At 40.0% G+C, this 27,896-nt stretch overlaps 1 protein-coding gene across 1 annotated transcript in view; it reads left to right on the plus strand.

The window, feature by feature from the left end:
• Positions 1-606: 606 nt before the first annotated feature.
• The window catches only part of lrrc69 (leucine rich repeat containing 69), a 57,225-nt gene continuing 29,935 nt past the window's right edge, over positions 607-27,896 (plus strand). The window contains exons 1-2 of the mRNA XM_073044588.1: positions 607-804; positions 3,337-3,463. Of these exons, the coding sequence (XP_072900689.1) occupies positions 628-804; positions 3,337-3,463 (304 nt within the window). The 5' untranslated portion in view covers positions 607-627. The remainder of the gene's footprint in view (positions 805-3,336; positions 3,464-27,896) is intronic.

A 27,896-nucleotide genomic window follows, 5' to 3' on the forward strand; every position in this document is an offset into this window, starting at 1 on the left:
GGTTTGTGGCTAATTTCAGTTAATGAAGAGCCTGTGCTGTACTATTCCATGTTCTATATAGGGTCAAGTTCCTATTTTAGGAATAAATCTAATGCATATTTTACTTGTGGAAATTTAGAATAATTACAACAAATGCTGAATAAATACATGTCAGTCAGCGTCTGTAAAAGAGATTTGGAGTTAATATTTAAGGTCAAACACCAGCAGGTTAACTTTCTTTCTCCATAGATGTTGCCTGACCTGCTGTATTTCCAGTTTTTGTTTTATAAGCAATTAAACTTCACATTTTACGCAGCTTCCATAAAAAAAATTACCCCAAAGATTATTCCAATGGATTTTACACATCGCCATTGTCCGTTTTAACCACTATTTTTACGCCCATTAATTTTAAGATAATTGATAGTTTTTCCGATTACCCTCTCAATTGAAAATAATGACTAGCATGATCATTCATTTTGCATTATTCTTCCAATCGTATCACCCGCAAGGCACGGAGTAAGAGCCGGGCGCACACGGGGAGGTTTGGTCAGCCATCCGCCAGAGGGTGCGCGCAGTGTCCCCACCCAGGGCAGTTCTCTTCCCACAGCGCCCGCCCGTCTCCTTGGAGACAGAACGCGGGGCTCAGAAATGGCCGATATCCTGGTGTTACGAGCGGTTCGAGGGAACGCGAGGAATCTGGATCTAAGCGGCAAGAAGCTGAAACGGGCTCCAAAGGCGGTGGGAAGGTTGCTGGAATTGAAACGACTGCAACTGAGAAATAACCTCCTCACCGAGCTCCCGGAGGAATTCCAGACACTTCACAAGGTAAAGAGAAGGGGTACCCGAAACGGAGCCTGAACTAGAACCTGTTTGTCTTTGGACCTAAATCACGCTCCCTTTGACATGAACCTCACCCACCGCCCCACCTCGTACCTGAGCCCCGTACACCGCCGGATGGAAACCCTACCCATTCCTCTGAAAGTTAGCCACGTTTAATTAGGCATCACACGTGATTTTTCCACGGTTTCGAATGAAAGGAACAAAATTATGTTCGGATTCTGCTGCTGCCTTAGAGGCTATAAAAGGGAATAAATCAAAAGCTCGTCCTGACAGTTATTGAGATTCTCTTAATTTTGTTTAGAGTAGGGAAGATGGATTGTGAAGTCAGATTTACATGGATACCTGGGCATGCTGGGGTGGAGGGAAATGAAATTGTGGATGGCATTGCAAAGTCTTCCTTACTGAGCGGGCAAGTAGGAATTAGAGTACCCCGAGGCAGAGCAGAATTGAGAAGTAGGATTAAAAAAGGTATAGAGAAGAAATGGCAAGAAGATTGGAAAAATGAATTAAAGGGAAAGCATTTCTTTTCTAGTCACCCTCCAGTTAAAAAGTTCTCAGACTGTTACTCTTTAAATCATAGAGATATGGTGAAATTAACAAGACTTAGGTTGTGGCATTGTGGGCTAAACTATTTCTTAAAGATAATAGGAAAACATCGTACTGGATTATGTGACTGGTAGTCCAGAGACAGTTCAGCATGTTTTGCTGAGTTGTAATCAATATAAAATTGAAAGAAGAATATTGCTCAAGAGGCTGTCTGGCTTAACTGTTTTGTTTTTCTATTAAATCTTTGTTTGGCCACCAAGAGAACCACTATCTGATTGAAAAGTTTATTATTCTGTTTCTAGGTGCGACTAGTTTATATTTGAGAATTTGAGTTTCTTGAAATTCTGTAATTAATTGTACAACCTGCGGAGGGCAGTAATATGCCTAGATGTGTCTAAACTGCAAGAAGAAGAAGAAAGGAACAAAATAAACACGTTTGAGGATAAGTGGTTGACAGTGAGAAGGACCGTGAGTGACATACATTACCTGGTCAGTGCAAAGCGTTAACAGCACTGATCATGAAAAATGTGAGATAGTGCTTGTAGGAAGGTACATCTTCTTGGTAAAGAAATCTACAGTAAAGTACAGGCCTGGAAAGGCACAGGGGTCCACGTTGAAATATGGTAGTTAAAATACATTGAAAAGACATCCATAGTAGCTACAGCATAGAATGGAAGGCCAGAAAAGTTATGACAGTGTACAATGCCAGTTATATCGCTGCTTTGGCAATATATACAGATCTACCACTTGCCACATTGTAGAAAAATTGTGATTCTCCTTAACAGGGTGTAAAGGGTATTGCCAGGGGTGAAAAATGTTAACTTTCAAGGATTGGAAGCACAAGGATTGTTTTATTTGAACAAAGAGGTTGAAGGGAGAGGCAGTTGAGACAGATAAACTCAAGCTATGTCAAGATATAGAAAGGAGTTGTTAGTGGGGAGGAGATAGTTGTCAAAAACCAGGGGCACAGGTTTAAAATAACCAGAGAAGGAATTGCGGGGAGATGGAGGTACATTTTCACCTGGAAGGTGGTTGGACGTTGGACTCACTGTCTGAAAGGCTGGTAGAGACAGAAAACCTTGTTACACTTAATATATTTCGAGGGGTGTAAACTTGATGAACTATAATCTGTAAAGTTGCAGACAATGCCAGAAGATGGGATTGAGTTGGGCAACTCTTAAACTGATACACTCAGAATAGGCTGTATGGTTTTCCTTTATGTTCCTCTGATTTTACAAATTCTAGTAGGTGAGCTCTCATTCCTCGGTACTTTACTGTTTGTTTGCTCTACAAAATAGTAATGGAAAGTAATTATCCAATACATCTGCTATATCCTTATTTTGATTTGTAATAGCACTTTAACAAGATGATACTCACCACTGTATAACTAAATGTTTTCTGTGTTAATTGTGATGGGCTTGTAATATTTCCTGTGTTTGCTCTTTTTCTTATTTAGAATGTCTAAACATGTATTATTTGATGCTGCATTGTGTGATCTCAGGTTGTCATCAGTTTTTAAAAAAAGTTTGAGCTTTGTTTTAAGCAGTTTTTCAGGGTTAAGGATGGTTTGCTTTCCATCCAGACCTGAGTTGTGGAATTGCTGATAAGCCCTAAGTAGTACAGGCATTGCCTGACAAGGGATTTGAATGATTGTTTGAGAAGTAGTGCTGTATATTCCTTACACACAAGCAGGAGTGCCTTTCCAGATGCTGCTTTTCTATTTTGATTCTGAAGGGTCTGGGATTCCTATCATTCAGAAGGATCTTTGAAGCGTTTTTTTTTGACCTTTTTGAAATTTGTTGTTGTGTTTAGAATATCAGCATGTAAATGATGCTACCACCAACTGATTGTAATTATAGCCTGGATGGTTGCTGAAGGTAGGATGTTGCAAGCAGGTTGTTTGATGTCTCTATTGATAATACAGTAATTATGTTCCAACGTACATGAGAAACTTTTATATCTGCTTTCTAGCTCACATATCTCAACCTGGGCAATAACTCATTTGAAGCACTTCCAGAAGTTCTGAAGAATCTGAAACAGTTAACGAAACTCCATTTGTTCGGTAACAAACTAGACAAGTTGTCACCAAGTGTGATTGGTAAATATAATACATGTTCCCACTACTTGAAGTTTAAAATGTATTATTTAATTATAGAAGTTTTCATAAATTGAGGTATTAATAGCAATAAATGAAATAGTCCAGAATACCAGCCAAATAATTTTAAAACTTTTTATATATATGTTACACTAAATTTTCCACTGAACTATTAAGCTAAATGGGAATATGGGAACTGAGGCTTCTGTGGGTTGAAAGGGAGTTGGGGAACCAGGTCCCCACTGTGTTAGAGGGAAAATGGGAACAGGGGCCTAGGTGACTGAAAGAGAATGCAGCAAACGTTACCTGATGAAGCAGATGCCCAACGGTCAGTATTTCTGAATAGCTGGCTTGGAGACATTGAATTTTAGTTGTATTGTCAATTATCAGCTTTTGTAACACCGGATCATTCTGTCATGTCATGCTGCAAAAAGAGAATCTAGAACAAATTGCAAGAAGTAACAACAGAAAATCTGCGGATACTGTAAATCCAAGCAACACACACAAAATGCTGGAGAAACTCAGCAGGCCAGCCAGCATCTATGGAAAAAAAGTATAGTCACTGTTTTGGGCCAAAACCCTTTAATGGGAGTTCAATGAAACCCTCTCTCACTGCTCCCCCCTGCTGCTCTCTGTAACGGAAGAGTCTTGGCCCAAAATGTCAACTGTACTTTTTTTCCATAGATGCTGCTTGGCCTGCTGAGTTCCTCCAGCATTTTGTGTGTGTTGTTAGAACTAACATCAGTTTCCTTTTTTCTTGACCTGTTGGAGTTAAGTGACAGTCAGAACTTTCTGTTGTAAATGTAGAATTTTATTCTTATTGTGCTTGACTTTCAACATGACATTTCCTATGCAATCTGCTTCTGATGGTTCTGAGTTCCAGTAAATAAAATTCCTTGGAATAATCTTATCACCATTTTGTGAAAATGACAGAATTACATGAAAATATTGGTGAAGCAAGCGCACTTGGTTTAACCCTGAAGTACAGGATGACCTACTGTGATGCTGTAAACACTGGGTCGGGAAGCACACATCTAATACTTATTTTTCCACCATAGTCTATTTTCCATAGCCAATGTCCTGGTGAAATATAACACAAACATAAACATGGAAACAAAATAATGGTTGCAGGGAAATATTCTTTGGATATAACTGTTCCTGGTTTCCTGTCACATCTCAGCAACGAGGACACCTTCATTTGTTTGGTAATAATCTAGGCAAGTTTTCAACAAGTTTACGTACATGCTAAATATAAATAATGCTTTAAGAGAGAAACACACACAAAATGATGTAGGAACTCAGCAGGTTAGGCAATGTCTATGGAAGTGAATAAACAGTTGACATTTCAGGGATGTGATGTTGAGGCTCTATAAGGCACTCGTGAGACCACACTTGGAGTATTGCGTGCAGTTTTGGGCTCTTTATTTTTAAAAGGATATATTAGCATTGGAGAGGGTTCAGAGAAGATTCATGAGAATGATTCCAGGAATGAAAGGGTTACCGTATGAGGAACATCTGGCAGCTCTTGGGCTGCATTCTCTGAAGTTCAGGAGAATAGTGGGAAGAATCTCATAGAAACATTCCAAATGTCAAAAGGACTGGACAGATTAGATATGGCAAAGATATTTCCCATGGTAGAGGAGTATAGGACAAGAGGGCATGACTTCAGGATTGAAGGACATCCATTTAGAACAGAGATGCGGAGAAATTACTTTAGTCAGAGGGTGGTAAATCCATGCAATTTGTTACCACGAGTGGCTGTGGAGGCCAAGTCATTGGGTGCATTTAAGGCTCTTGATTATCCAGGGAATCATAGGGTATGGGGAGAAGGCAGGGGAGCAGGGATGACTGGAAGAATTGGATCAGTCCATGATTGAATGGCGGAGCAGACTCGATGGGCTGAATGGCTTACTTCTGCTCCTTTATCTTATGGTCTTATGGCCAAGATCCTTAATCAGGACTCAAAAGAAACTGGGTGGGAGGAGATGCCAGAATAGAAAGGTGGGTGGAGGGGAAGAAGGACCAGCTAGAAGGAGATAGATGAATCCAGGTGGGTGGGGCAGGGAGGGTGAAATAAGAAGTTGAGAGGTGACAGGTTTAAAAGGTAAAGGAGTGGAAAAGATGGAATCAAATAGGAGAGCGATGTTGACCATGGGCGAAAGGGATGGAGGAGCGGAGCCAGGGGAAGGTGATATGCAGGTGAGAAGAGGTAAGAGGACAGAGTGGGAAATAGAAGAAGAGGGAAAGGAGAGGGGGGAAAAAAATTACCGGAAGGAGAAATTGATGTTCATGCCATCAGGTTGGAGTCTACTTAGACAGAATATAGGGTGTTGCTCTTCCACCCTGAGAGTGGCCTCTCCGTGGCAGACGAGGAGGTCATGGACCGATGTGTTGCAACAGGAAAGGGGATAGGAATTAAAATAATTGGCCACCAGGAAATTCTGCTTTTTGCAAATGGAATGGAGGTGTTCAATAAAACAATTCCCCAACTTAAGTCAGGTCTCACTAATGTAGAGGAGCCCACATCAGGAGTATTGGATACAGTAGATGACCCCAACAGATTTGCAGGTGAAGTGTTGCCTCATCTGGAAAGACTATTTGGGGCCCTGAATGGAAATGAGGGAGGAGGTGAATGGCAGGTGTAGCACTTCGGCAATTTGCAGGAATCACTGCCAGGAGGGAGATTACTGGGAAGGGACAAATGGACAAGGGAATCATGGAGGGAGTGATTTCTGCAAAAAGAGGAGAATTGGGGGGAGGTAAAGATGTGTTTGGTGGTAGGTCCTTGTTGAAGATAGCGGAGGTTGTGGAGAATGATGTGTTAGATATGGAGGCTCATGAGTTGGTAGGTGACAAACTCTGTTAAGGCGGTGGGAAGACAGGATGAGCATGGTTGTTCTGGAAATTGAGGAGATGTGAATGAAGTCAGCTTTAGTGGTAGGAAAGTGAAACCCTGTTCTTTAAAGAAGGGAAATATTTCTGATATCCTAGAAAGGAAAGATTCATCCTGGGAACAGATGCAGCAGAGATGAAGGAACTGAGAAAGTAGCATTTTTACAGGAGACAGGGTAGGAAGATGTACAGAATAGTCAAGATGACCAGGGAATTGGTAGGTTTATAAAACAATATTAGTAGGCAGTTTGTCTACAGAGATCAAGAAAGGGGAGAGAGATGTTAGAAATGACCAAATAAATTTAAGGATGGGTTGTAAATTGGTAAAATTAGTGAAATTGCTGAGCTTAGCATGGGTGCATGAAGCAACACTGATGCAATGTTCAACGTAGCATAGAAAATGTTGGGAAGCATTACAGGGAAAGGCTTGGAGTATGGACTGTTCAAGTAGCCAATGAAAAGGTAGCTGGAGCTTACGTGGGTGCCCATGGTTACCTCTTGAGTTTAGAGAAAGTGGGAGGATGTGGGCCAGATCAGTCAGACAGGGGAGGTTAGAGGGGAACTGGTGGGGTCTGTTGCTTCTAGTTCTTTCTTGCTAGTGTCATCGTTGACATTTGGTTGAAAATTACATTAGATAAGAGGGAAATTCATAACTGTAATTCTCAATAAACTCACATAAGACTGGATTGTAGTTGATCCTGACCACTGTCACACTTGCTTCCCTGTGGTTTTTCCACAGCTGCATTTTTTGTGGCTCTGAGAGGTTGTAAAGCTAAGGAATCAGAAGTGAAGTGCATCCTGTTTGTCAGTACAGGGCTATGGTGTTTCACCATTGATGTCTGTGCTATAATTAGCTATCGGTTCTGCACAAAACCACTGGCTAAAAATCTTCCACAAAGAATTAATTGAACTTGTAGTCTCTTAATTATTATTAACAGGGTTTTAAACAATAATTTGAAGGTACAATATGCTTACCAGGCTGTTCCTCAGTTTCCTAGTGACTTGAAAAATTGTGGGAAACATGACAGCACAATAGGAGATGTAGTAACCACCAGCACAGATATTGCTAAATTATATCCATTGTCCAATTTGGTACAAATGAGATCAGAATCATGGCAGAAAAAAATACGAGATCAACTATTATTTGCTCAATTGCATAGTATGCTGTTATGTGCCACCCCATCCTCTCCAAAATAATTTGCTTTCTAAACATTTGTCCAATACATAGAAAACCTGTTATTTTGTATAAATATAATTGCTGAATAAGATGATGAGCAATTTGGGTCAAACCATTTTCATATGAAAATAATAAAATGAGGGAAATTAATTATCAAACTTTTTTTGCTAATGCTTGGACTTGAGAAATCACTTTTGTGTTCAACCTTTAGAGGGCAGACTTGTATAGTACATTTGGTATTTATCTTACTTTGAGTGAAACATTTCAGTCAATGTTTTCCAAGAAGTGTTTCAAGAAATAAGTTTTGGTATTTTTTTTCTGTTTTATAAAAATATGAGAGTTGTTTTGTTTACTTGTTTAGTTCAATTAAATCTGCAGTACAGCTTCAGTTTTTTAAGGTCAGGTAGCTTGATTACTTTTGGTAATCGTCAATCATCTCTGATATTGGCTTAGTTTGTTTGTTTACCCCTGTTCCTTTTTTAAAGTCTGTTTTTCCCTCTGGGAGTGGAGGACATGGCCATTGTACCTGCTGGCCATGCCTACCTGTTTACCTGTTTTGTATTTCACAATTCCAGTATTCTTGAGTCTTTATTCTCACTCTCTCATTGCTCCCATTCACTCTTTGAATAGATTTACAGCCTATGGTGGTTGGGGAGAAGGAGCATGGCCAGACACACCCCCTCTCCCCCACCTACCTTGTAGCTTGACAAGCTTGTATCCTTCCCAGTTCTGATGAAGGGTATTTGACCTGAAATGTTAGCAATCTTTCTCTTTCTGTGGATGAAATTTCCACCATTTTCAGTGTCAATATCGCAATCTACTTATCCCCATCTTCGAAGTATCTGCAGTTTTCTAATTTACCTCATTCACCACCTTCTACCCAACAAGATGAAATGGAAGCAAGTCATCCTGTTCAGAAGATCTGTCTGATACTGTCTGAGTTTTCATTCATTCATTAGCTTAGTCTAGTTCAAATATGTAAAATTCTGAGCTTCCACTATTCACATTGCCTTGACCAATTGATATAATCAGCCTACATAAGAACAAACTATTAAAATTAATTTTGTACTCTGAAAAGTGGTAGCACGTAGGTAAAGTTGTTACTGAGACGCAAGAGAATCTGCAGATGTTGGCAATCTTGAGCAACTCACACAAAATGCAAGGAAATCAGCAGGTTAGGTTTGCTTTTTGCGAAACCAGCACAGGACAGTACAATCATGACAACCACGAGGTTGGTAGATTCTTGACTAGTCAGGGCATAAAGGGATATGGGGAAAAGGCAGGAGATAGGGGCTGAGAGGAAAATGGAGCAGCCATGATGAAATGGTGGAGCAGACTTGATGGGCCAAATGGCCTAATTCTGCTCCTATATCTCCCTCTCTCACCTGGATGGGGTCAGTGGTGCTGTGAGGATTACATTCCTGGACTTCTCTAGTGCCTTTAACACCATCCAGCCCAAGATCTTAAGACACAAACTAACGGAGATGGGAGTAGACTCTCACATGGTGGATTGGATAGTGGACTACTTGACAGATAGACCTCAGTATGTGCAGTTGGGAGACTGTAGGTCTGACATGGTGGTCAGCAGCACAGGAGCGCCGCAGGGGACCGTGCTCTCTCCAGTCCTGTTCACCCTGTACACATCAGACTTCCAATATAACTCGGAGTCCTGCCATGTGCAGAAGTTCGCTGATGACACGGCCATAGTGGGGTGTGTCAGGAATGGACAGGAGGAAGAGTATAGGAAACTGATACAGGACTTTGTGATATGGTGCAACTCAAACTACCTGCGTCTCAATATCACCAAGACCAAGGAGATGGTGGTGGACTTTAGGAGATCTAGGCCTCATATGGAGCCAGTGATCATTAATGGAGAATGTGTGGAGCAGGTTAAGACCTACAAGTATCTGGGAGTACAGTTAGACGAGAAGCTAGACTGGACTGCCAATACAGTTGCCTTGTGCAGGAAGGCACAGAGTCGACTGTACTTCCTTAGAAGGTTGGCGTCATTCAATGTTTGTAGTGAGATGCTGAAGATGTTCTATAGGTCAGTTGTGGAGAGCGCCCTCTTCTTTGTGGTGGCGTGTTGGGGAGGCAGCATTAAGAAGAGGGACGCCTCACGTCTTAATAAGCTGGTAAGGAAGGCGGGCTCTGTCGTGGGCAAAGTACTGGAGAGTATAACATTGGTAGCAGAGCGAAGGGCGCTGAGTAGGCTACGGTCAATTATGGAAAACCCTGAACATCCTCTACATAGCACCATCCAGAGACAGAGAAGCAGTTTCAGCGACAGGTTGCTATCGATGCAATGCTCCTCAGACAGGATGAAGAGATCAATACTCCCCAATGCCATTCGGCTTTACAATTCAACCACCAGGAGTAAGATATGTTAAAGTGCCGGGTTAGGACTCAATGTATTTAAGTAAACTACTTAAGAACTTTTTAAAAGCTATTATTAATGCTTTTTGAGAGGGTGATTTTAGATGCATATCATATTTTTACTGAGTTAAGTATTGTAGGTAATTAGCTTTGCTACAATAAGTGTATGGGACATTGGAAAAAATGTTGAATTTCCCCATGGGGATGAATAAAGTATCTATCTATCTATCTATCTTATGGTCTTATCTATGGAGGGAAGGTTTGTGCTGAGACCCCTCACCAGGACTGGAGTGGAAAGGCACAAAAGCCAGAATAAGAAGGTATGGGTTGGGGGGGGGGGGGGGGGGAATTTACAAGTTGGCAGGTAGTGGGTGAGACCAGGTTAGTGGGAAGGTGGATGATGTGAAAGCTGGGAAGTGACAAGTGAAAGGCTGAAGAAGAAGGAGGAATCTAATAGGAAAAATCTGTGGACCATGGAATAAAGGGAAGGAAGAGGGGAACCAGAGGGATTGATAGGCAATCATGAGTGTGGGGGAGAAGAAGAGAAGGGGGGAGAGGGTAAAAGAATTGGGAATGAAAGAAGAGAGAAGGGAAAATAGGAAAATAAGGTGGAGGGTTGAGTAATTAGAAGTTGCAGAAATTGGGTTGGATGCCACTTAGACAGAATATTAACTGTTGCTCCTCACTCTGAGTTTAGCTCAGAGTGGCTGTAGAGGCCATACATAAATATGTCAGTATAGAAGTGAGAAGTTGAATTGAAAAGGGTGGCCATTGGGAGAGTGATAGAGCGAAGTTGCTTGATGGTCTCACCGATGTAGAAGAGGCCACACCAGGAGCACTGTATACAATTAATAACCCCAAAAGATTCACAGGTAAAACATTGCCTTGTCTGGAAGGACAGTTTTGGCCCTGAATGATGGTGAGTGAGGAGGTGTAGGGGTAGGTGTAGCGCCAGTCATTGTGTTAGGGATAACTTCCAGGAGGAATATCAGTGGGAAGGGATGTATGGACAAGGAAGTTACATAAGAACCAACCTACAGAAATTGGAGAGGTGGGGGGGGAGGGTAAGAGAATCCCATTGGAGATGGTAGAAGTTGAGGAGAATGATGTGCTGGATATGGAGGACAAGAGGAACCATATCCCTATTACAACTGTAGGTGGGTGGGGTAAGGGTAGATGCATGAGAAATGAAAGAGATGCAGATGATGGTGGGAAGGGAAACCTATATATATTTTTTAAAAGGACAGCTGGGATCTTCTGGAATGGAAAATCTCATCGTGAGAACAGATATGGTAGAGATGGAGGAACTGAGAGGACATTGCTTTTTTAGAAGTGACAAGGTGGGACGAGGTATAGTCAAGTTAACTATGAGTGTCAGGTTTATAAAAGATATCAGTAGTTTGTCTCCAAAGATGGCGACAGGGATCGAGAAAGGGGAGAGAGGTATCAGAGAACCACAAGGATGACACAAATATGGCTGACAAGACAAGTCAAAGCCAACATAAAAGCCAAAGAGAGGGCATATAATAAAGCAAAAATTAGTGGGAAGTTAGAGGATTGGGAAGCTTTTAAAAACCAACAGAAGGCAACTAAAAAGATGGAATACTTTAAGCTAGCCAATAATATTAAAGAGGATACAAAATATTTCTTCAAATATATAAAGTGTGAAAGAGGCTAAAGTAGATATTGGACTGCTGGAACCTGACACTGGAGAGGGAATGGGGACAAGGAAATGGCGGATGAACTGAATAAGTATATTGTATCAGTCTTCACTGTGGAACACATTAGCAGTATGCTGGAAGTTCAAGAGTATCGGGTCAGAAGTGTGTGAAGTTGCATTACTTGGGAGAAGGTTTGTGGGATCTGAAGGTAGTTAACTGAACCAGATGGTCTACACCTCAGTTTTGAAAGAGGTAGCTGAAGAGATGATAGAGGCATTAGTAATGATCTTTCAAGAATCAATTGATTCTAGCCTGGTTCTGGAGGACTGGAAAATTGCAAATGTCACTCCACTCTTCAAGAATGAAGAGAGGCAGAAAAAAGGAAATTACAGGCCTGTTAGTCTGACCTCAGTGGTTGGGAAGACATTGGAGTCGATTGTTAAGGATGAGGTTTTGGGGTACTTGGAGGCACATGATAAAATAGGCTAATCAGCATGATTTCCTTAAGGGAAAATCTTGCCTGACAAATCTGTTGGGATTCTTTGAAGAAGTAACAAGCAGGATAGACAAAGGAGAATCGGTGGATATTGTGTACTTGGATCTTCAGAAGGCATTTGATAAGGTGCCACACTTGAGGCTGCTTAACAAGCTATGAGCCCATGCATGGTATTACAGGAAAGATGCTAGCATGGATAGAGCATTGATTGATTGGCAGGAGGCAAAGAGTGGGATTAAAGAAAACTCTTTCTGGTTGACTGCTAGTGACTAGGGTTGTTCCACAGGAGTCTGTGTTGGGTCCGCTTCTTTTTACATTGCATGTCAATGATTTGGATGATGGAGTTGATGGCTTTGTGACCAAATTTGCAGACAATACGAAAATTGGTGGAGGGGCAGGTAGCTTTGCGGATGCAGAGAGGCTGCAGAAGGACTTGGACAGATTAGAAGAATGGGCAAAGACGTGGCAGTTGGAATACAGTAGAAACATAGAAAACCTACGGCACAATACAGGCCCTTCAGCCCACAAAGCTGTGCTGAATGTGTGTGAAGAAGTGTATGGTCATGCACTTTCTTAGAAGAAATAAAGACGTAGATATTTTCTAAATGGAGAAAAACGTTCAAAAATTCAAGGTGCAAAGAAACTTGGGTGTTCTTGTGCAGGATTCTCTAAAGGTTAATTTGCAGTTTGAGTCGGCGGTGAGGAAGGCAAATATGTTAGCATTCATTTTGAGAGGACTAGAATGTAAAAGCAAGGATGTGACATTGAGGTTTTGTAAGGTATACAGTACATCAAGTACTCAGATGACATATCATTGACACTACCAGCGCTGATGGCTGCATCAATAAGTTTGCTGGGTGGTGCACAAACGACTATTTGGACCAGAACCCCAGTAAGACTAAGGAAATGGGTAGTGGATTTTAGAAAACAATGGTACACCGTCCAAAACCTGGAAATATGTGACCAGCGTGTTGGAGAATACAAGTACCTCGGCACAACTATAGATAACAAAATCACCTTTAAGACCAAGTGTTGATACACTCCAAGTGCTAACAACAGCTGTTTTTCTTTAGGAAGATGTGGAAATTTCAGGTCCAGCCATCAATTCTCCAGGCATTTTTTTAAAATGCTTCATTGAATCAGTATTAACCTACAACATCATGGCATGGTTCAGAGTAATGAGTACTATCAACCTCAGCCCACTCAACAGAATTGTCAGAATAAGTAATAGAATCATTGGCCAGGAACACGAATCACTCAGCAGCATCCATAAGAGAAGGACAATAAAGAAGACTCAACAAATAGTGGAAGTCATTACACATACACCACACATACTGCACTTTCATGCCAACTGGATGCTGCTACAGGTCCCAGCCCATCAGCACCAGAGGAGCCTTATTTAGTTTGTGCCTTCCTCCATTCACCTCCTTAACACCCAATTTTGAATATATAGTATGCATAGCATCTTTGACAGTAAAGAGTCAGTTTTATTATGTGTATTTGTATTTAAAATTATATGCATTAATTTTTAGTATTTATTATCTATTGTATCTTATATTGTGTTTAACTATACAGGTTTCCCCCGCTATTCGAAGGTAGAGCATTCCTATGAAATGGTCCGTAAGCCGGAATGTCATAAAGTGAAGAAGCAATTACCATTTATTTATATGGGAAAAATTTGTGAGCGTTCACAGACCCAAAAAATAACCTACCAAATCATGCCAAATAACACATAAAACCTAAAATAACAGTAACATATAGTAAAAGCAGGAATGATCTGATAAATACACAGCCTATATAATGTAGAAATACTTTTCCACAATTATTGCAGCACTGTCCACCGCAGCAAAAATCTCACGCAAGCGCTCGAGGCAGCAGTCGCAGCAGAAACACACGCCCCAAGCGCACCCGGCAGAAGCACTCTTTCCAGTAACCTTCAAGCTATGAAGCTACCAAATAACACATAAAAATACATAGCCTATATAAAGTAGAAATAATGTATGTACAGTGTAGTTTCACTTACCAGAATCGGGAAGACAGTGAGCACACTGATGCTGGTGTGTTAGGCTGAGTTGGAGGTTGGGGTGGTGGGAGACTGGGGTGTCATCTCATCGTCATCTATTTCCAACAGGGCAGGCAGGTCAGCTTCTTCTATGTCTGCCTGCTTCAATGTCGAAGGTCGAGTTTCGTCGTCTGCCGTAGCTGATGTGGAAGGCTTGAAAAACGACAGTATGCTTGACTGCTTAGCCTCGTGCATTTTTCTATCATACAGTTCTTTGTAATGAATTGAATTGAAAGCTCTGGTGAAACCTCACTTGGAGTCTTGTGGGCAGTTTTGGGCCTCTTATCTAAGAAAGGATTGGAGTGGGTTCAAAGGAGGATTATGAAAATGATTCTGATATTGAAAGGCTTGTCGCACAAGAATCGATGGATTGGTGGCTCTGGGTCTGTTCTCGTGGAATTCAGAAGAATGAGGGGTGAGCTCATTGAAACCTATTGAAAATTGAATGGCTGCAATAGTGTGGATGTGAAAAGGATGTTTCCTTATGATGGGGGAGTCTAAGACCAGAGGACACACCCCGAACGTGAGGGACATCCCTTTAGAATGGAGGAGGAATTTCGTTAGCCAGAGAATGATGAATCTGTGGAATTTCCTTGCCATAGGCATCTGTGGAGGCCAAGTCACTGGGTATATTTAAGGCAGAGGTGATAGATTCTTGATTAGTTAAGGCGTGCATGGGTACACAGTGAAGGCAGGAGATTGGGGCTAAGAGTGAAAACAGACAGACAGACATACTTTATTGATCCCAAGGGAAATTGGGTCTTCCATGGCAGAACGGACTCATTTTTCATTTTTCAATCTTTTTTTATTGATTTCCAAATAAAGAATATACAAATCGGAAGAGGAGTTTAACAAGTAGATAATATAAAAGACATATAAACTGCAACAATAAAAACAAAAAGTATATAATATCAAAATCAAATAAGTAAAATATTATGCTGTTATATATAAAATGGTCAAAAAAAAACAACTCCTAGGGGAAAAAACCCCACTAACTAAACTGAAGCAAAAAAAACAAAAAAAAAAGAGAAAAAAAGGAAAGAAAAAGAAAAGAAAGATTGGGCAGTCCAATTGAGGATAACATTAGAAAAAACAGAGAGAGAGAAAAAAAACACATCCTTCCAGTCATCTCCGAACCTTCATGGATAAGGATTTTCCCCTAAGAGAATAAAGAAAAATAAATAAATAAAAATAAATTAAATCATGTGAAAATATTGAATAAAAGGTCGCCAGACTTGTTCAAAATTAAAGGATGTATCAAATGTCCGGCTTCTAATTTTCTCCAAGCTTAGACATGACATAATGGAGGAGAGCCAATAGAAAACAGTAGGTGGGTTAGATTCTTTCCAATGTAGCAAAATAGCTCTCCTAGCCAGTAAAGTTTGAAAAAGCTATGACATGTTGGGCGGAAGCAGACACTTTGCTTGCTTCCTCTGGAATAATCCCAAAAATTGCTGTAAGTGGATTAGGTTGAACATCCAAATCTATAACTTTAGATAATATTCCAAACACATCCCTCCAAAAATTATTTAAACTTACACATGACCAAAACATATGAGTTAGAGTAGCCATTTCTGCGTTACATCTGTCACAAATAGGGCTTATATTCGGAAAAATATGCGCCAATTTATCTTTGGACATATGGGCCCTATGTACTATCTTAAACTGAATTAAGATATGGCATGTGCAGATAGATGAATTATTGACTAAATAATAAATTTTCCTCCATTGATTAGCTGAAAGTGAATGTTGAAGTTCTACTTCCCAGGTACGTTGAACCCTATCATTAGGCGACATGCGAGCATTCATTAACTGTTTATAAATGATAGCTATTAATCGTTTTTGAAAAGGTTTAAACTGAAAAATAACATAAGCCAAATTTGAAGAGCAGGCCAAGGGGTAATTCGGTGAAAAATCATGTCAGAAATTCCTAACCTGTAAATACCTGAAAAAATGTGTATTAGAGATATCATATTTATCCATTAACTGTGAAAAAGACATTAAGCAGTCTTGTAAAAACAAATCTAAAAAAGTTTTTATTCCCTTAATTTTCCATGTTAAAGCCTTATCCAAAGTTGATGGTTTAAAAAAGAAATTAGAATAAATATTACTAGAAAGTAAAAAATCATTTAATTCAAAATATCTACGAAATTGAAACCAAATTTTTAAAGTATGTTTAACAATAGGGTTAAGAGCTTGTCTACCTATTCTGGAGAGCAAAAACGGAAGAGGAGCTCCTAATAAAGAAGCTATTGAAAACCCCATTACTGAATTTTCCTCCAACTGTAACCATGAAGGGCGATCTTGGTCGTCTATATCATAAATCCAAAAAGTAATATAACGAATATTAATTGCCCAATAATAAAATCTAAAGTTTGGTAAAGCCAGTCCTCCATCTTTTTTTGATTTTTGCAATAAAAGTTTATTCACTCTAGAGCTTTTATTATTCCAAACATAAGATAAAATCAAAGAATCTATTTTATTAAAAAATGTTTTTGGAACAAAACAGGGAACTGCTTGAAATATATATAAAAATTTTGGTAGAATAACCATTTTTATAGCATTTATTCGACCTATCAATGACATCGACATAGGTGACCATTTAGAAAGCACCCGTTGAGTATATTCAACTAAAGGGAAGAATTTATACCTACCGGTATATAGGTCTTTAAAATTTTTTGTAATTTTGATACCAAGGTAAGTAAAATGGTTTTTGGCAATATTAAAAGGTATTTGATCATAATAATCAGAATAATTATTAATAGGAAATAATTCACTTTTACGTAAATTAAGTTTATATCCAGAAAAAGTACCAAATTCCATAAATATTGATAACATAGGAATAGATTTCCTAGGATTTGAAATGTAAACTAATAAATCATCCATGTATAACAAAACCTTATGTAATTTATCCCCTCTCCTAATACCCTGCACAGAATTAGAATCCCTAAGAGCTAGCAAGTGATTCTAAAGCCAAATTAAATAATAAAGGACGAAGGGGACAGCCCTGACGGGTACCTCTATATAATCTAAAGTAAGGAGACTTTTGATTATTAGTTAAAACCGCAGCTACCGGGGCATGATAAATCAATTTAATCCAGGAAATAAATCCTGGACCAAAATTGAACCTCTTCAAAACCTGGAATAGATAAGGCCACTCCACCCTATCAAAGACTTTCTCTGCATCCAAAGATACAATTCATTCCAATTCTTTGGCTGAGGGGGAATAAATGATATTTAATGATCTTCAAATATTAAAATGTGAATACCTATTTTTAATAAATCCTGTTTGATCGTTTGAGATAACATTAGGCAAGATAGTCTCAAGCCTATTTGCTAGAATCTTAGAGAGAATTTTAAAATCTACATTCAGTAAAGAAATAGGTCTGTAGGATACACATTCCAGTGGGTCTTTTCCTTTTTTTGGAATCAATGAAATTAGTGCTTCATAAAAAGTTTTAGGAAGGTTCCCAGAGGATGTAGAGTTGGTAAACATTTGATGAAGGTGTGGTATAAGCATTTCATGAAAGGTCTTGTAAAATTTTACTGTATAACCATCAGGTCCCGGAGCTTTACCTAATTGTATAGAGGACATAGCCTTGGCTATCTAACATATCGGCGTCTTGAATCGAAATTTGGGGTATGTTTAACCTTTGCAAAAATTTATTCATAGTCATAGTACTATCAAAGAATTCAGATTTATAAAGATTAGAATAAAAGTCCATAAATATCTTATTAATTTCATAAGGATCTAAAGTTTCTGTTCTATCTGGTCGGCGAATTTTTAAAATTTGTCTTCTGACCATCCCAGCCTTTAACTGACCCGCTAAAAGTTTAGCAGATTTTTCCCCATGTATATAAAATAAACTTTTAGATTTAAAAATTTGCTGTTCAATGAGAAAGGTCAGAAGTAAATCATACTGTGGTTGAAGTTCGACCCTTTCTTTATATAGGTCTTCAGTAGGTTTAACTGAATACGCTTTATCTATCTGTTTAATTTTATTAATAAGCACTGACAATTCCACTTTAGTTTTCTTTCTCAAGGCTGCAGAATATGAGATTATCTGTCCCCTAAGAAAAGATTTCAAGGTGTCCCATATAACCAGATTTGACATTCCTTCAGTTGTATTAAATTCAAAAAATATAGAAATCTGCTCCTTAATAAAATTAACAAAAGCTGGATCCTGTAACAATACAGGGTTCAATCTCCACTGTGAAATTTTCAAAAATCTATCCGAAAGCTTAAGGGTTAACTTTAAAGGCGCGTGATCTGAAAATGCAATGATGTCATACGCACATTCAACAACAGAGTTTAACAGACGTGTATCTAAAAAAAAGTAATCAATTCGAGAATATTTATGATGGATGTGTGAGGAAAAAGAGAAATCTTTATCATTGGGGTGTTTATATCTCCAAATATCGACAAGGCCATATTCTAATAAAAAAGAGTTAATACAAGCTGCCGCTTTATTTGGAAGCGCCGGATTGGTTGATGACCTGTCAATCACCGGATTTAAACAACAGTTAAAGTCACCACCCATGATCAGCTTATATTCATTGAGATTCGGTAACTCTGAAAAAAGTTTCTTAAAAAAATCAGAATTATCTACATTAGGTGCGTATACGCACACCAGAGCTACCTTTTGCTCGCATAATAAACCAGTAACAATTAAATATCTTCGAATCGAATCAGTAGTAGTATTAAGGTGTACAAAAGGGATTTTGGGGCTAAGAAGTATAGAAATGCCTCTTGTTTTACTATCCGACAACGAGTGAAATAAGGGCCCTTTCCAGAAGCGAAAAAACCTGTCCTCAACCTGTTTTCGTATATGATTTTCTTGCGCAAAAATAATATCAGCATTAAGTGTTTTTAATTTCTTAAAAATCTTTTTATGCTTATTGGGATGATTGACACCGTTCCAATTCCAAGATATTATATTGATTTTATTAACATCCATGTTTAAAATTGAGTTTAATATTGTATAAAAGAAATGTTATGCAAGTACAGATTAAACCAAAAGGGGCGGGTACAACCAGAAGGAGTGACGCATCTACGAAAGAGAAATCCATCAAAAGAACTGCCCAATCAAGAAAAGAACCTACTCTAATAGACACCTCCCCCCACCCAATAGATAGAAATGAAGGAACCGATAGGCTGGTCCCATGCTTCCTAATAACCTTTGACCCTGTTCTCTATCTTGCAGCTCCGTATAATTTTAAAAAAGCAAAAATCCCACGGAAAATAGCCATAATAAAAGGCACAAACAGAATTCAACTACTATAATGTTATGTCTAACATTAATAAAAACATAATCAACAACGGCCATCTTAGAATCAGCTAAAGTAGCTTAAACATATATTCAAAAGAAGGAATAAATCCAGGCAAATAATGTTATAAACAATATTCTTTCTCTCGAAAAAGAAAAGTAAATGAGTGTGTGTGTGTGTGTGTGTATATATATATATATTATATATATATATATATAATATATATATACATATATATATATAAACAGACCTAAAACTATAAGTATTGAAGCAAATAAAAGCAATAAGAAGGTTAATACACAACAGGCCCTACACAGACCACTAAAGTACAATACTATAAAGATTCCCTACATGACAGTTATATATGTACTAATTATTAATAAGATAAAGAAAAAATTAAATGGACCACGTCCCATACCAGAGAATGAAAAGGTATAACACGTACTTAACTCAAAAGCTCCATAAACAACTCATACAGCAGATACTTCAAAATTGCCTATTGTGTAATCGGAGTAACTTTAATATTTTATTTAGTAGGCTTAACTTTAAGGTTTTTTATATACTCCCATCCCTCCTGAGGAGAGTAGATTCTCAGTGATTGAGATTTTTCAGGAAAAATTATCAGCTTTGCTGGAAAGCAAAGGGAGGGATTTAAATTTAATTTATACATTTCACTGATAACTTCTCGATATTTTTTCCTTTCGGCAAAGATTTCGGGTGGATAATCTTCGACTGTACGAATTTGTGTCGAATTGAAGAATAATTTCCGTTTCTTTCTGCTTCTCGAATAATAGCTTCTTTAGTCGTATAATAATGCAAAGGAAGTACAATTGCTCAAGGATGTAATTCGGCTGAACGCCAAAAAAATGGAATTCTGTGAGCTCTGTCAATTAAGGGGCTAGTTTCGAGGGTCTCATTGAAAAGTGAGTACAGCATATCAAAAGAATTTTGACAGATCGCCAGCTTCAGTATTTTCAGGCAGTCCCAGAATACATAGATTCCTGCGACACCCTCTACTATCTAAATCAACCATTCTTTTCTTCGTTTTAGATAGTTCCGAGGTAATTTCATTAATTTTCTTTTCCATTGAAGATATCTTCATTCCTTGATCTTTAATAGTTTGCTTGAATAGATCATGCTCAGTCTCGATTCGGGTTGTAGTCTGCTGAAGTGTTTGAAGTTGAGAGTCCAAGTTTTCCAGAGAGTCTTGAATCGTAGAAATAGCTTTATCGAGCTTCGTGTTTGAACCGGCCAGCTTATCAATATTAATATTAAGCGATCCGAATTCCGACTTCATGTCTTGTATTGAAGAAAATATTCCCGCTAGTGTAACAGATTCCTCCGTTTTCTTGGTTTGTTCCGTTTGCTCCATTTCAAGGAAAGTCTTGCCGCTACGCAATTGAATACCAGAACGACTTTTTCCGGCCATTGTAATTAAGTCATGAATCCTTCAGTAAAAATAATAAATCCTTCAGTAAAAGTAGTAAATCATCAAAACTAAAAGGGATCTGTTAGTGGAATATAAAATATATTAAAAGAGAGAGAGCCGCTAGGAATGCGACCTACTCCATATGCTACAAGGTGGAGAATCGGCAGAACGGACTCAATGGGCCAAATAGCCTAATTCTGCTTGTATATTTTATGGTCTAATGGAAGTAGCAGGCAAAGTTGATGAAACTGACGAGCTCATCACTGGTGCAAGAAACAGTGTTGATGCAGACGTCAATGTAGTGGAGAAAGAGTTGGGGACAGTTACTAGTGTGTACCAGTACTGGACTGTTCCATGTAGCCAATGAAAAGGCAGGCATAGCTGGGCCCCATGCAAGTAACCGTGGCTACACCTTTAGTTTGGACAAAGTGGGAATAGTGAAGGGTGGTGGTGGAGGGGAACTGGTTATGTCTGTTGTCCAGAAAGAAATGGGGACCTTGATGGGAGATGGATATCTATAGGATCTGGCATCATTAGTGAAAATGAGGTGATCAGGGCCAGCGAACTGAAAGTGATTGAAGTGATGGAGAGAATGAGATTGTGACAGATGTAGGTAGGAAGGGTCTGAACCACGGGGGACAAAATTAAATTGAGGTATAGGACACAAGTTCAGTGGGGAAGGAGCAGGCAGAAATATTGGAACTACAGTGACATTAAGGTTTGTGAATTTTGGGAAGGAGGCAGAAATGAGCAGTGGAGGGTATGGGAACTAAGAGGCTGGTGTTGGTGGCTAGGAGATCTCTAGAGTTGATGAGGTTGGTGATGGTGTGGGAGACTATGTTCTGATGCTTCATGGTGGAGTTCTGTTTAACAGGTAAGAGGTGGTGTCTGTGAGCTGCCGCCTAGCCTCGGCAGACTACTACTGTTAACAAATCAGATTACAGTGATTACATTTGCAAAATAAATTTCCCATTGTAATTACACTGGCACTTTCAATACTGTATGACAGTTTTCTTCCAAGGAAATATCCAGTAGATGCAATCTCACTGGCTTTCCAGTCAGCCTTGAATGACCCGGACAATAGCAATATCTACATCAGGCTACTGTTTATTGACTACAGCTCAGTGTTCAACACCGTCATACCCTCAGTACTAATTAACAAGCTCCAAAATCTGTGTTTCTGTACCTTCCCCTGCAAATGGATCCTTGACTTCCTCAATGGGAGACCACAGTCAGTGCGGATTGGAAATAGTATCCCTCCTGGTGCACCTCAAAGATGCGTGCTTAACCCACTGCTTTACTCTGTCTACACCCATGACTGTGCGGCTAGGCACAGCTCAAATGGCATTGATAAATTTGCCAATGACACAACTATTGGCAGAATTTCAGTTGTTGACGAGCAGGCCAACTGAATGGTTGAGTGCTGTCACAACAACCTTGCATTCAATATTAGTAAGACCAAGGAATTGATTGTGGACTTCAGGAAGAGGAAGTCGATGGAACATAAATCAGTCCTTATCGAAGGATCAACAGTGGGAAGAGTGAGTAATTTCAAGTTCTTGGGTGCCACATCTATGAAGGTCTATCCTGAGCCCAACATATTGATGCAAGTACAAAGAGAGGTGACAGCAGTGGAAATATTTCATTAGGAGTTTGAGGAGATTTGGTATGCCACTGAAGACTTCAGCAAACTTCTACAGATGTATTGTGGAGAACATTCTAACTGGTTGCATCACTGTTTGGTATGGAGGGGCGACTGCACAGAATTGGAAGAAGCTGCACAAAGTCGCAAACTCAGCCAGCTCCATCATAGGGCAGCATCATGGACATCATCAAAAGGTGATGTTTCAAAAAGGTGGCATCCATCATTAAAGACCTTTAGCACCCAGGATGTGCCCTCTTCTTATTGCAACCATTAAGGAAGAGCATGACATATGCCAGTGATATTAAACCTGATTATGATTAATTTTGGATATCCTTCAGGTTGTGTGTAAGTGAGATGAGCATTAGATCACATTGCATTGATTGTTTAACGGGGACACGACTGCGCAAGCGCATGTAAGTCGGACCATGAGGCAGCGGGAGTATTTAAAGAGAACAGTTAGATGGAGCGGGTGACAGAGTAGAGGGAGACAGAGTAGGAAGGCTTTGTCTCGAGAGGCTTTGGCAAGCAGAGGCTGAGGACAAGCTTCACTCCAAGTGAGGTAAGGCCGGGTAAGTTCCTTTCAAAGGAGAAAGTATCAAAAGTTGAGGCAACGTATTGGGTAGGTCATGGCAGTTGAGATCAGCCCCGTGGTTTGTTCACCCTGCAGCATGTGGGAAATCAGGGATACTTCCAGTGTCCCTGACAACTATGTGTGCAGGAAGTGTGTCCAACTGCAGCTTCTGGCAGACCGCATTGAGCATCTGGAGCTGCGATTGGATTCATACTGGAGCATCCGCGATGCTGAGAAAGTCGTGAATAGCACGTTTAGTGAGTTGGCTACACCGCAGGTAAAGGCTACACAGGCAGAAAGGGAAGGGGTGGCCACCAGACAGCATAGCAGTAGGCAGGTAGTGCAGGAGTCCACTGGGGTCATCTCCCTCCTAAACAGATATACTGTTTTGGATACTGTTGGGGAAGATGTCTCATCAGGGGAAGGCAGCAGCTGCCGAGTTCATTGCACCATGGGTGGCTCTGCAGCACAGGAGGGAAGGAAAAGGAATGGGAGAGCTATAGTGACAGGGGATTTGATTGTAAGGAAAATAGATGGGTGTTTCTGTGGCCGCAAACGAGACTCCAGGATGGTATGTTGCCTCCCTGGTGCAAGGGTCAAGGATGTCTCTGAGCGGCTGCAGGACATTCTGGAATGGGAGGGTGAACAGCCAGTGGTCGTGGTGCACATAGGTACCAACGATATAGGTAAAAAATGAGATGAGGCCCTACAAGGTGAATTCAGGGAGTTAGGAGATAAACTAAAAAGTAGGACCACAAAGGTAATAATCTCTGGATTGCTACCAGTGCCACGTGCTAGTTGGAGTAGAAATAGGAGGATATTTCAGTTGAATGCGTGGCTTGAAAAATGGTGCAAGGGGGAGGGATTCAAATTTCTGGGGGAGGTGGTACCGATATAAACAGGACAGTCTGCACCTGGGCTGGACTGGAACCAATGTCCTAGGGGGAGCGTTTGTTACTGCTGTTCAAGAGGATTTAAACTAATGTGGCAGGGGAATGGGAACAAGTGCAGAGAGACAGAGGGATGTAAAATGAGGGTAGAAGCAAAAAGTAAGGTGAAAAGTAAAAGTGGCAGGTAGGCAAATCCAGGGCAAAAAGCAAAAAGGGCCACTTTTCAACATAATTGTATAAGGGCTAAGAGTGTTGTAAAAACAAGCCTGAAGGCTTTGTGTGTCAATGTGAGGAGCATTCGTAACAAGGTGGATGAATTGAACGTGTAGATAGTTATTAATGAATATGATATAGTTGGGATCACAGAGACATGGCTCCAAGGTGACCAAGGATGGGAGCTCAACATCCAGGAATATTCAATATTCAGGAGGGATAGACAGGAAAGAAAAGGAGGTGGGGTAGCATTGCTGGTTAGAGAGGAGATTAACGCAATAGAAAGGAAGGACATTAGCCTGGAGGATGTGGAATCGATATGGGTAGAGCTGCATAACACTAAAGGGCAGAAAACACTGGTGGGAGTTGTGTTCAGGCCACCTAACAGTAGTAGTGAGGTTGGGGATGGCATTAAACAGGAAATTAGAAATGTGTGCAATAAAGGAACAGTAGTTATAATGGGTGACTTCAATCTACATATAGATTGGGTGAAGCAAATTGGTAAGGGTGCTGAGGAAGAGGATTTCTTGGAATGTATGCGGGATGGTTTTCTGAACCAACATGTCGAGGAACCAACTAGAGAGCAGGCCATTCTAGATTGGGTATTGAGCAATAAGGAAGATTTAGTTAGCAATCTTGTCTTGCGAGGCCCCTTGGGTAAGAGTGACCATAATATGGTGGAATTTTTCATTAAGATGGAGAGTGACATAGTTAATTCAGAAACCAAGGTTCTGAATTTAAAGAAAGGTAACTTTGAAGGTATGAGACGTGAATTAGCTAAGGTAGACTGGCAAATGATACTTAAAGGGTTGACGGTGGATATGCAATGGCAAGCATTTAAAGATCACATGGATGAACTACAACAATTGTTCATCCCAGTTTGGCAAAAGAATAAACCAGGGAAAGTAGTGCACCCATGGCTGACAAGGGAAATTAGGGATAGTATCAAGTCCAAAGAAGAAACATATAAATTAGCAAAAAAAAGCAGCACACCTGAGGACTGGGAGAAATTCAGAGTGCAGCAGAGGAGGACAAAGGGCTTAATTAGGAAAGGGAAAAAAGATTATGAGAGAAAGCTGGCAGGGAACATAAAAACTGACTGTAAAAGCTTTTATAGATAAGTGAAAAGAAAAAGATTGGTCAAGACAAATGTAGGTCCCTTACAGTCAGAAACAGGTGAATTGATCATAGGAAACAAAGACATGGCAGACCAATTGAATAACTACTTTGGTTCTGTCTCCACTAAGGAGGACATAAATAATCTTCCGGAAATAGTAAGGGACCGAGGGTCTAGTGAGATGGAGGAACTGAGGGAAATACATGTTAGTAAGGAAGTGGTGTTAGGTAAATTGAAGGGGTTAAAGGCAGATAAATCCCCAGGGCCAGATGGTCTGCATCCCAGAGTGCTTAAGGAAGTAGCCCAAGAAATAGTGGATGCATTAGTGATAATTTTTCAAAACTCCTCAGATTCTGGATTAGTTCCTGAGGATTGGAGGGTGGCTAATGTAACCCCACTTCTTAAAAAAGGAGGGAGAGAAAAACCGGGGAATTATAGAGAGTCTGACATCGGTGGTGGGGAAAATGCTAGAGTCGGTTATCAAAGATGTGATAACAGCACATTTGGAAAGAGGTGAAATCATCGGACAAAGTCAGCATGGATTTGTGAAAGGAAAATCATGTCTGACGAATCTTATAGAATTTTTTGAAGATGTAACTAGTAGAGTGGATAGGGGAGAACCAGTGGATGTGGTATATTTAGATTTTCAAAAGGCTTTTGACAAGGTCCCACACAGGAGATTAGTGTGCAAACTTAAAGAACATGGTATTGGGGGTATGGTATTGACGTGGATAGAGAATTGGTTGGCAGACAGGAAGCAAATAGTGGGAGTAAACGGGACCTTTTCAGAATGGCAGGCAGTGACTAGTGGGGTACCGCAAGGCTCAGTGCTGGGACCCCAGTTGTTTACAATATATATTAATGATTTAGACGAGGGAATTAAATGCAGCATCTCCAAGTTTGTGGATGACACGAAGCTGGGCGGCGGTGTTAGCTGTGAGGAGGATGCTAAGAGGATGCAGGGTGACTTGGATAGGTTAGATGAGTGGGCAAATTCATGGCAGATGCAATTTAATGTGGATAAATGTGAGGTTATCCACTTTGGTTGCAAGAACAGGAAAACATATTATTATCTGAAAGGTGGCTGTTTAGGAAAAGGGGAGGTGCAACAAGACCTGGGTGTCATTGTACACCAGTCATTGAAGGTGGGCATGCAGGTACAGCAGGTGGTGAAAAAGGCAAATGGTATGTTGGCATTCATAGCAAAAGGATTTGAGTACAGGAGCAGGGAGGTTCTACTGCAGTTGTACAAGGCCTTGGTGAGACCGCACCTAGAGTATTGTATGCAGTTTTGGTCCCCTAATCTGAGGAAAGACATTCTTGCCATAGAGGGAGTACGGAGAAGGTTCACCAGATTGATTCTTGGAATGGCAGGACTTTCATATGAAGAAAGTTTGGATCGAATAGGCTTATACCCACTAGAATTTAGAAGATTCAGGGGGGATCTTATTGAAACGTATAAAATTCTAAAGGGATTGGACAGGCTAGATGCAGGAAGATTGTTTCCGATGTTGGGGAAGTCCAGAACGAGGGGTCACAGTTTAAGGATAAAGGGGAAGCCTTTTAGGACCGAGATGAGGAAAAACTTCTTCACACAGAGAGTGGTGAATCTGTGGAATTCTCTGCCACAGGAAACAGTTGAGGCCGGTTCATTGGCTATATTTAAGAGGAAGTTAGATATGGCCCTTGTGGCTAAAGGGATCAGGGGGTATGGAGAGAAAGCAGGTACAGGGTTTTGAGTTGGATGATCAACCATGATCATACTGAATGGCGGTGCAGGTTTGAAGGGCCAAATGGCCTACTCCTGCACCTATTTTCTATGTTTCTATGTATCCTTAATTTTAGAGACCATATACGAGGGGTGATTGATAAGTTTGTGGCCTAAGGTAGAAGAAGATTAGTTATACAGCTCTCGTTACATGCACATGCTGTTCAACTCTTTGAGTGATTATGCAGAAAGTTTGAAGTTAATAACTCATCTCCTTCTACCTTAGGCCACAAACATATCAATTACCCCTGCTGTGGACACTTTCTGGAGTTCCAAGATCCATATGCTCCACAACTGCTGGACTAAGTGTAAAATGCAGGAGGGGACTATGTTGAAAAATATATGTGCCAGGTTTTCTAAAATTGACTCCTTCTACCTTAGGCCACAAACTTACCAATCACCCCTCGTATGAATTGCCACCTTCCAGGTATTTTTCTTACTTTTTATTTGCATGATGGAGAGAATTTGAGCCATTGGGAAAAAAGATTGGTTAGCACAGGTGATCATGCTTGTTTCTTTTCTATTAAATTTCTCGCTTTATTTGCATACTTGGCTGTTTTTCACACATTGGTTTTAAGTATATTTGTAGAATTTTACAAAAATATACAACGGTTAAAATCAGAAGGAAAAATAAATGTGCAAACCCCAGCCTTTCCTTTGATGGATATTGGTGGGACTGCAGATGATGCAATCTAGAGCAAAAAACCAACTGCTAGAACAACTCAGCAGCATCTACGGGAGGAAGTTGGGCTGAGATCTTACATCAGGACTAAGCATAGAGAGTAGAATAGAACATAGAAAATGACAGCACAGTCTAGGCTCTTTGGCCCACAACATCATTCTGACCTTTTAACTAATCCAAGCTCAATCT

This window comes from Hemitrygon akajei, chromosome 1 (genome assembly GCF_048418815.1).
Source record: "Hemitrygon akajei chromosome 1, sHemAka1.3, whole genome shotgun sequence".
NCBI lineage: Eukaryota > Metazoa > Chordata > Chondrichthyes > Myliobatiformes > Dasyatidae > Hemitrygon > Hemitrygon akajei.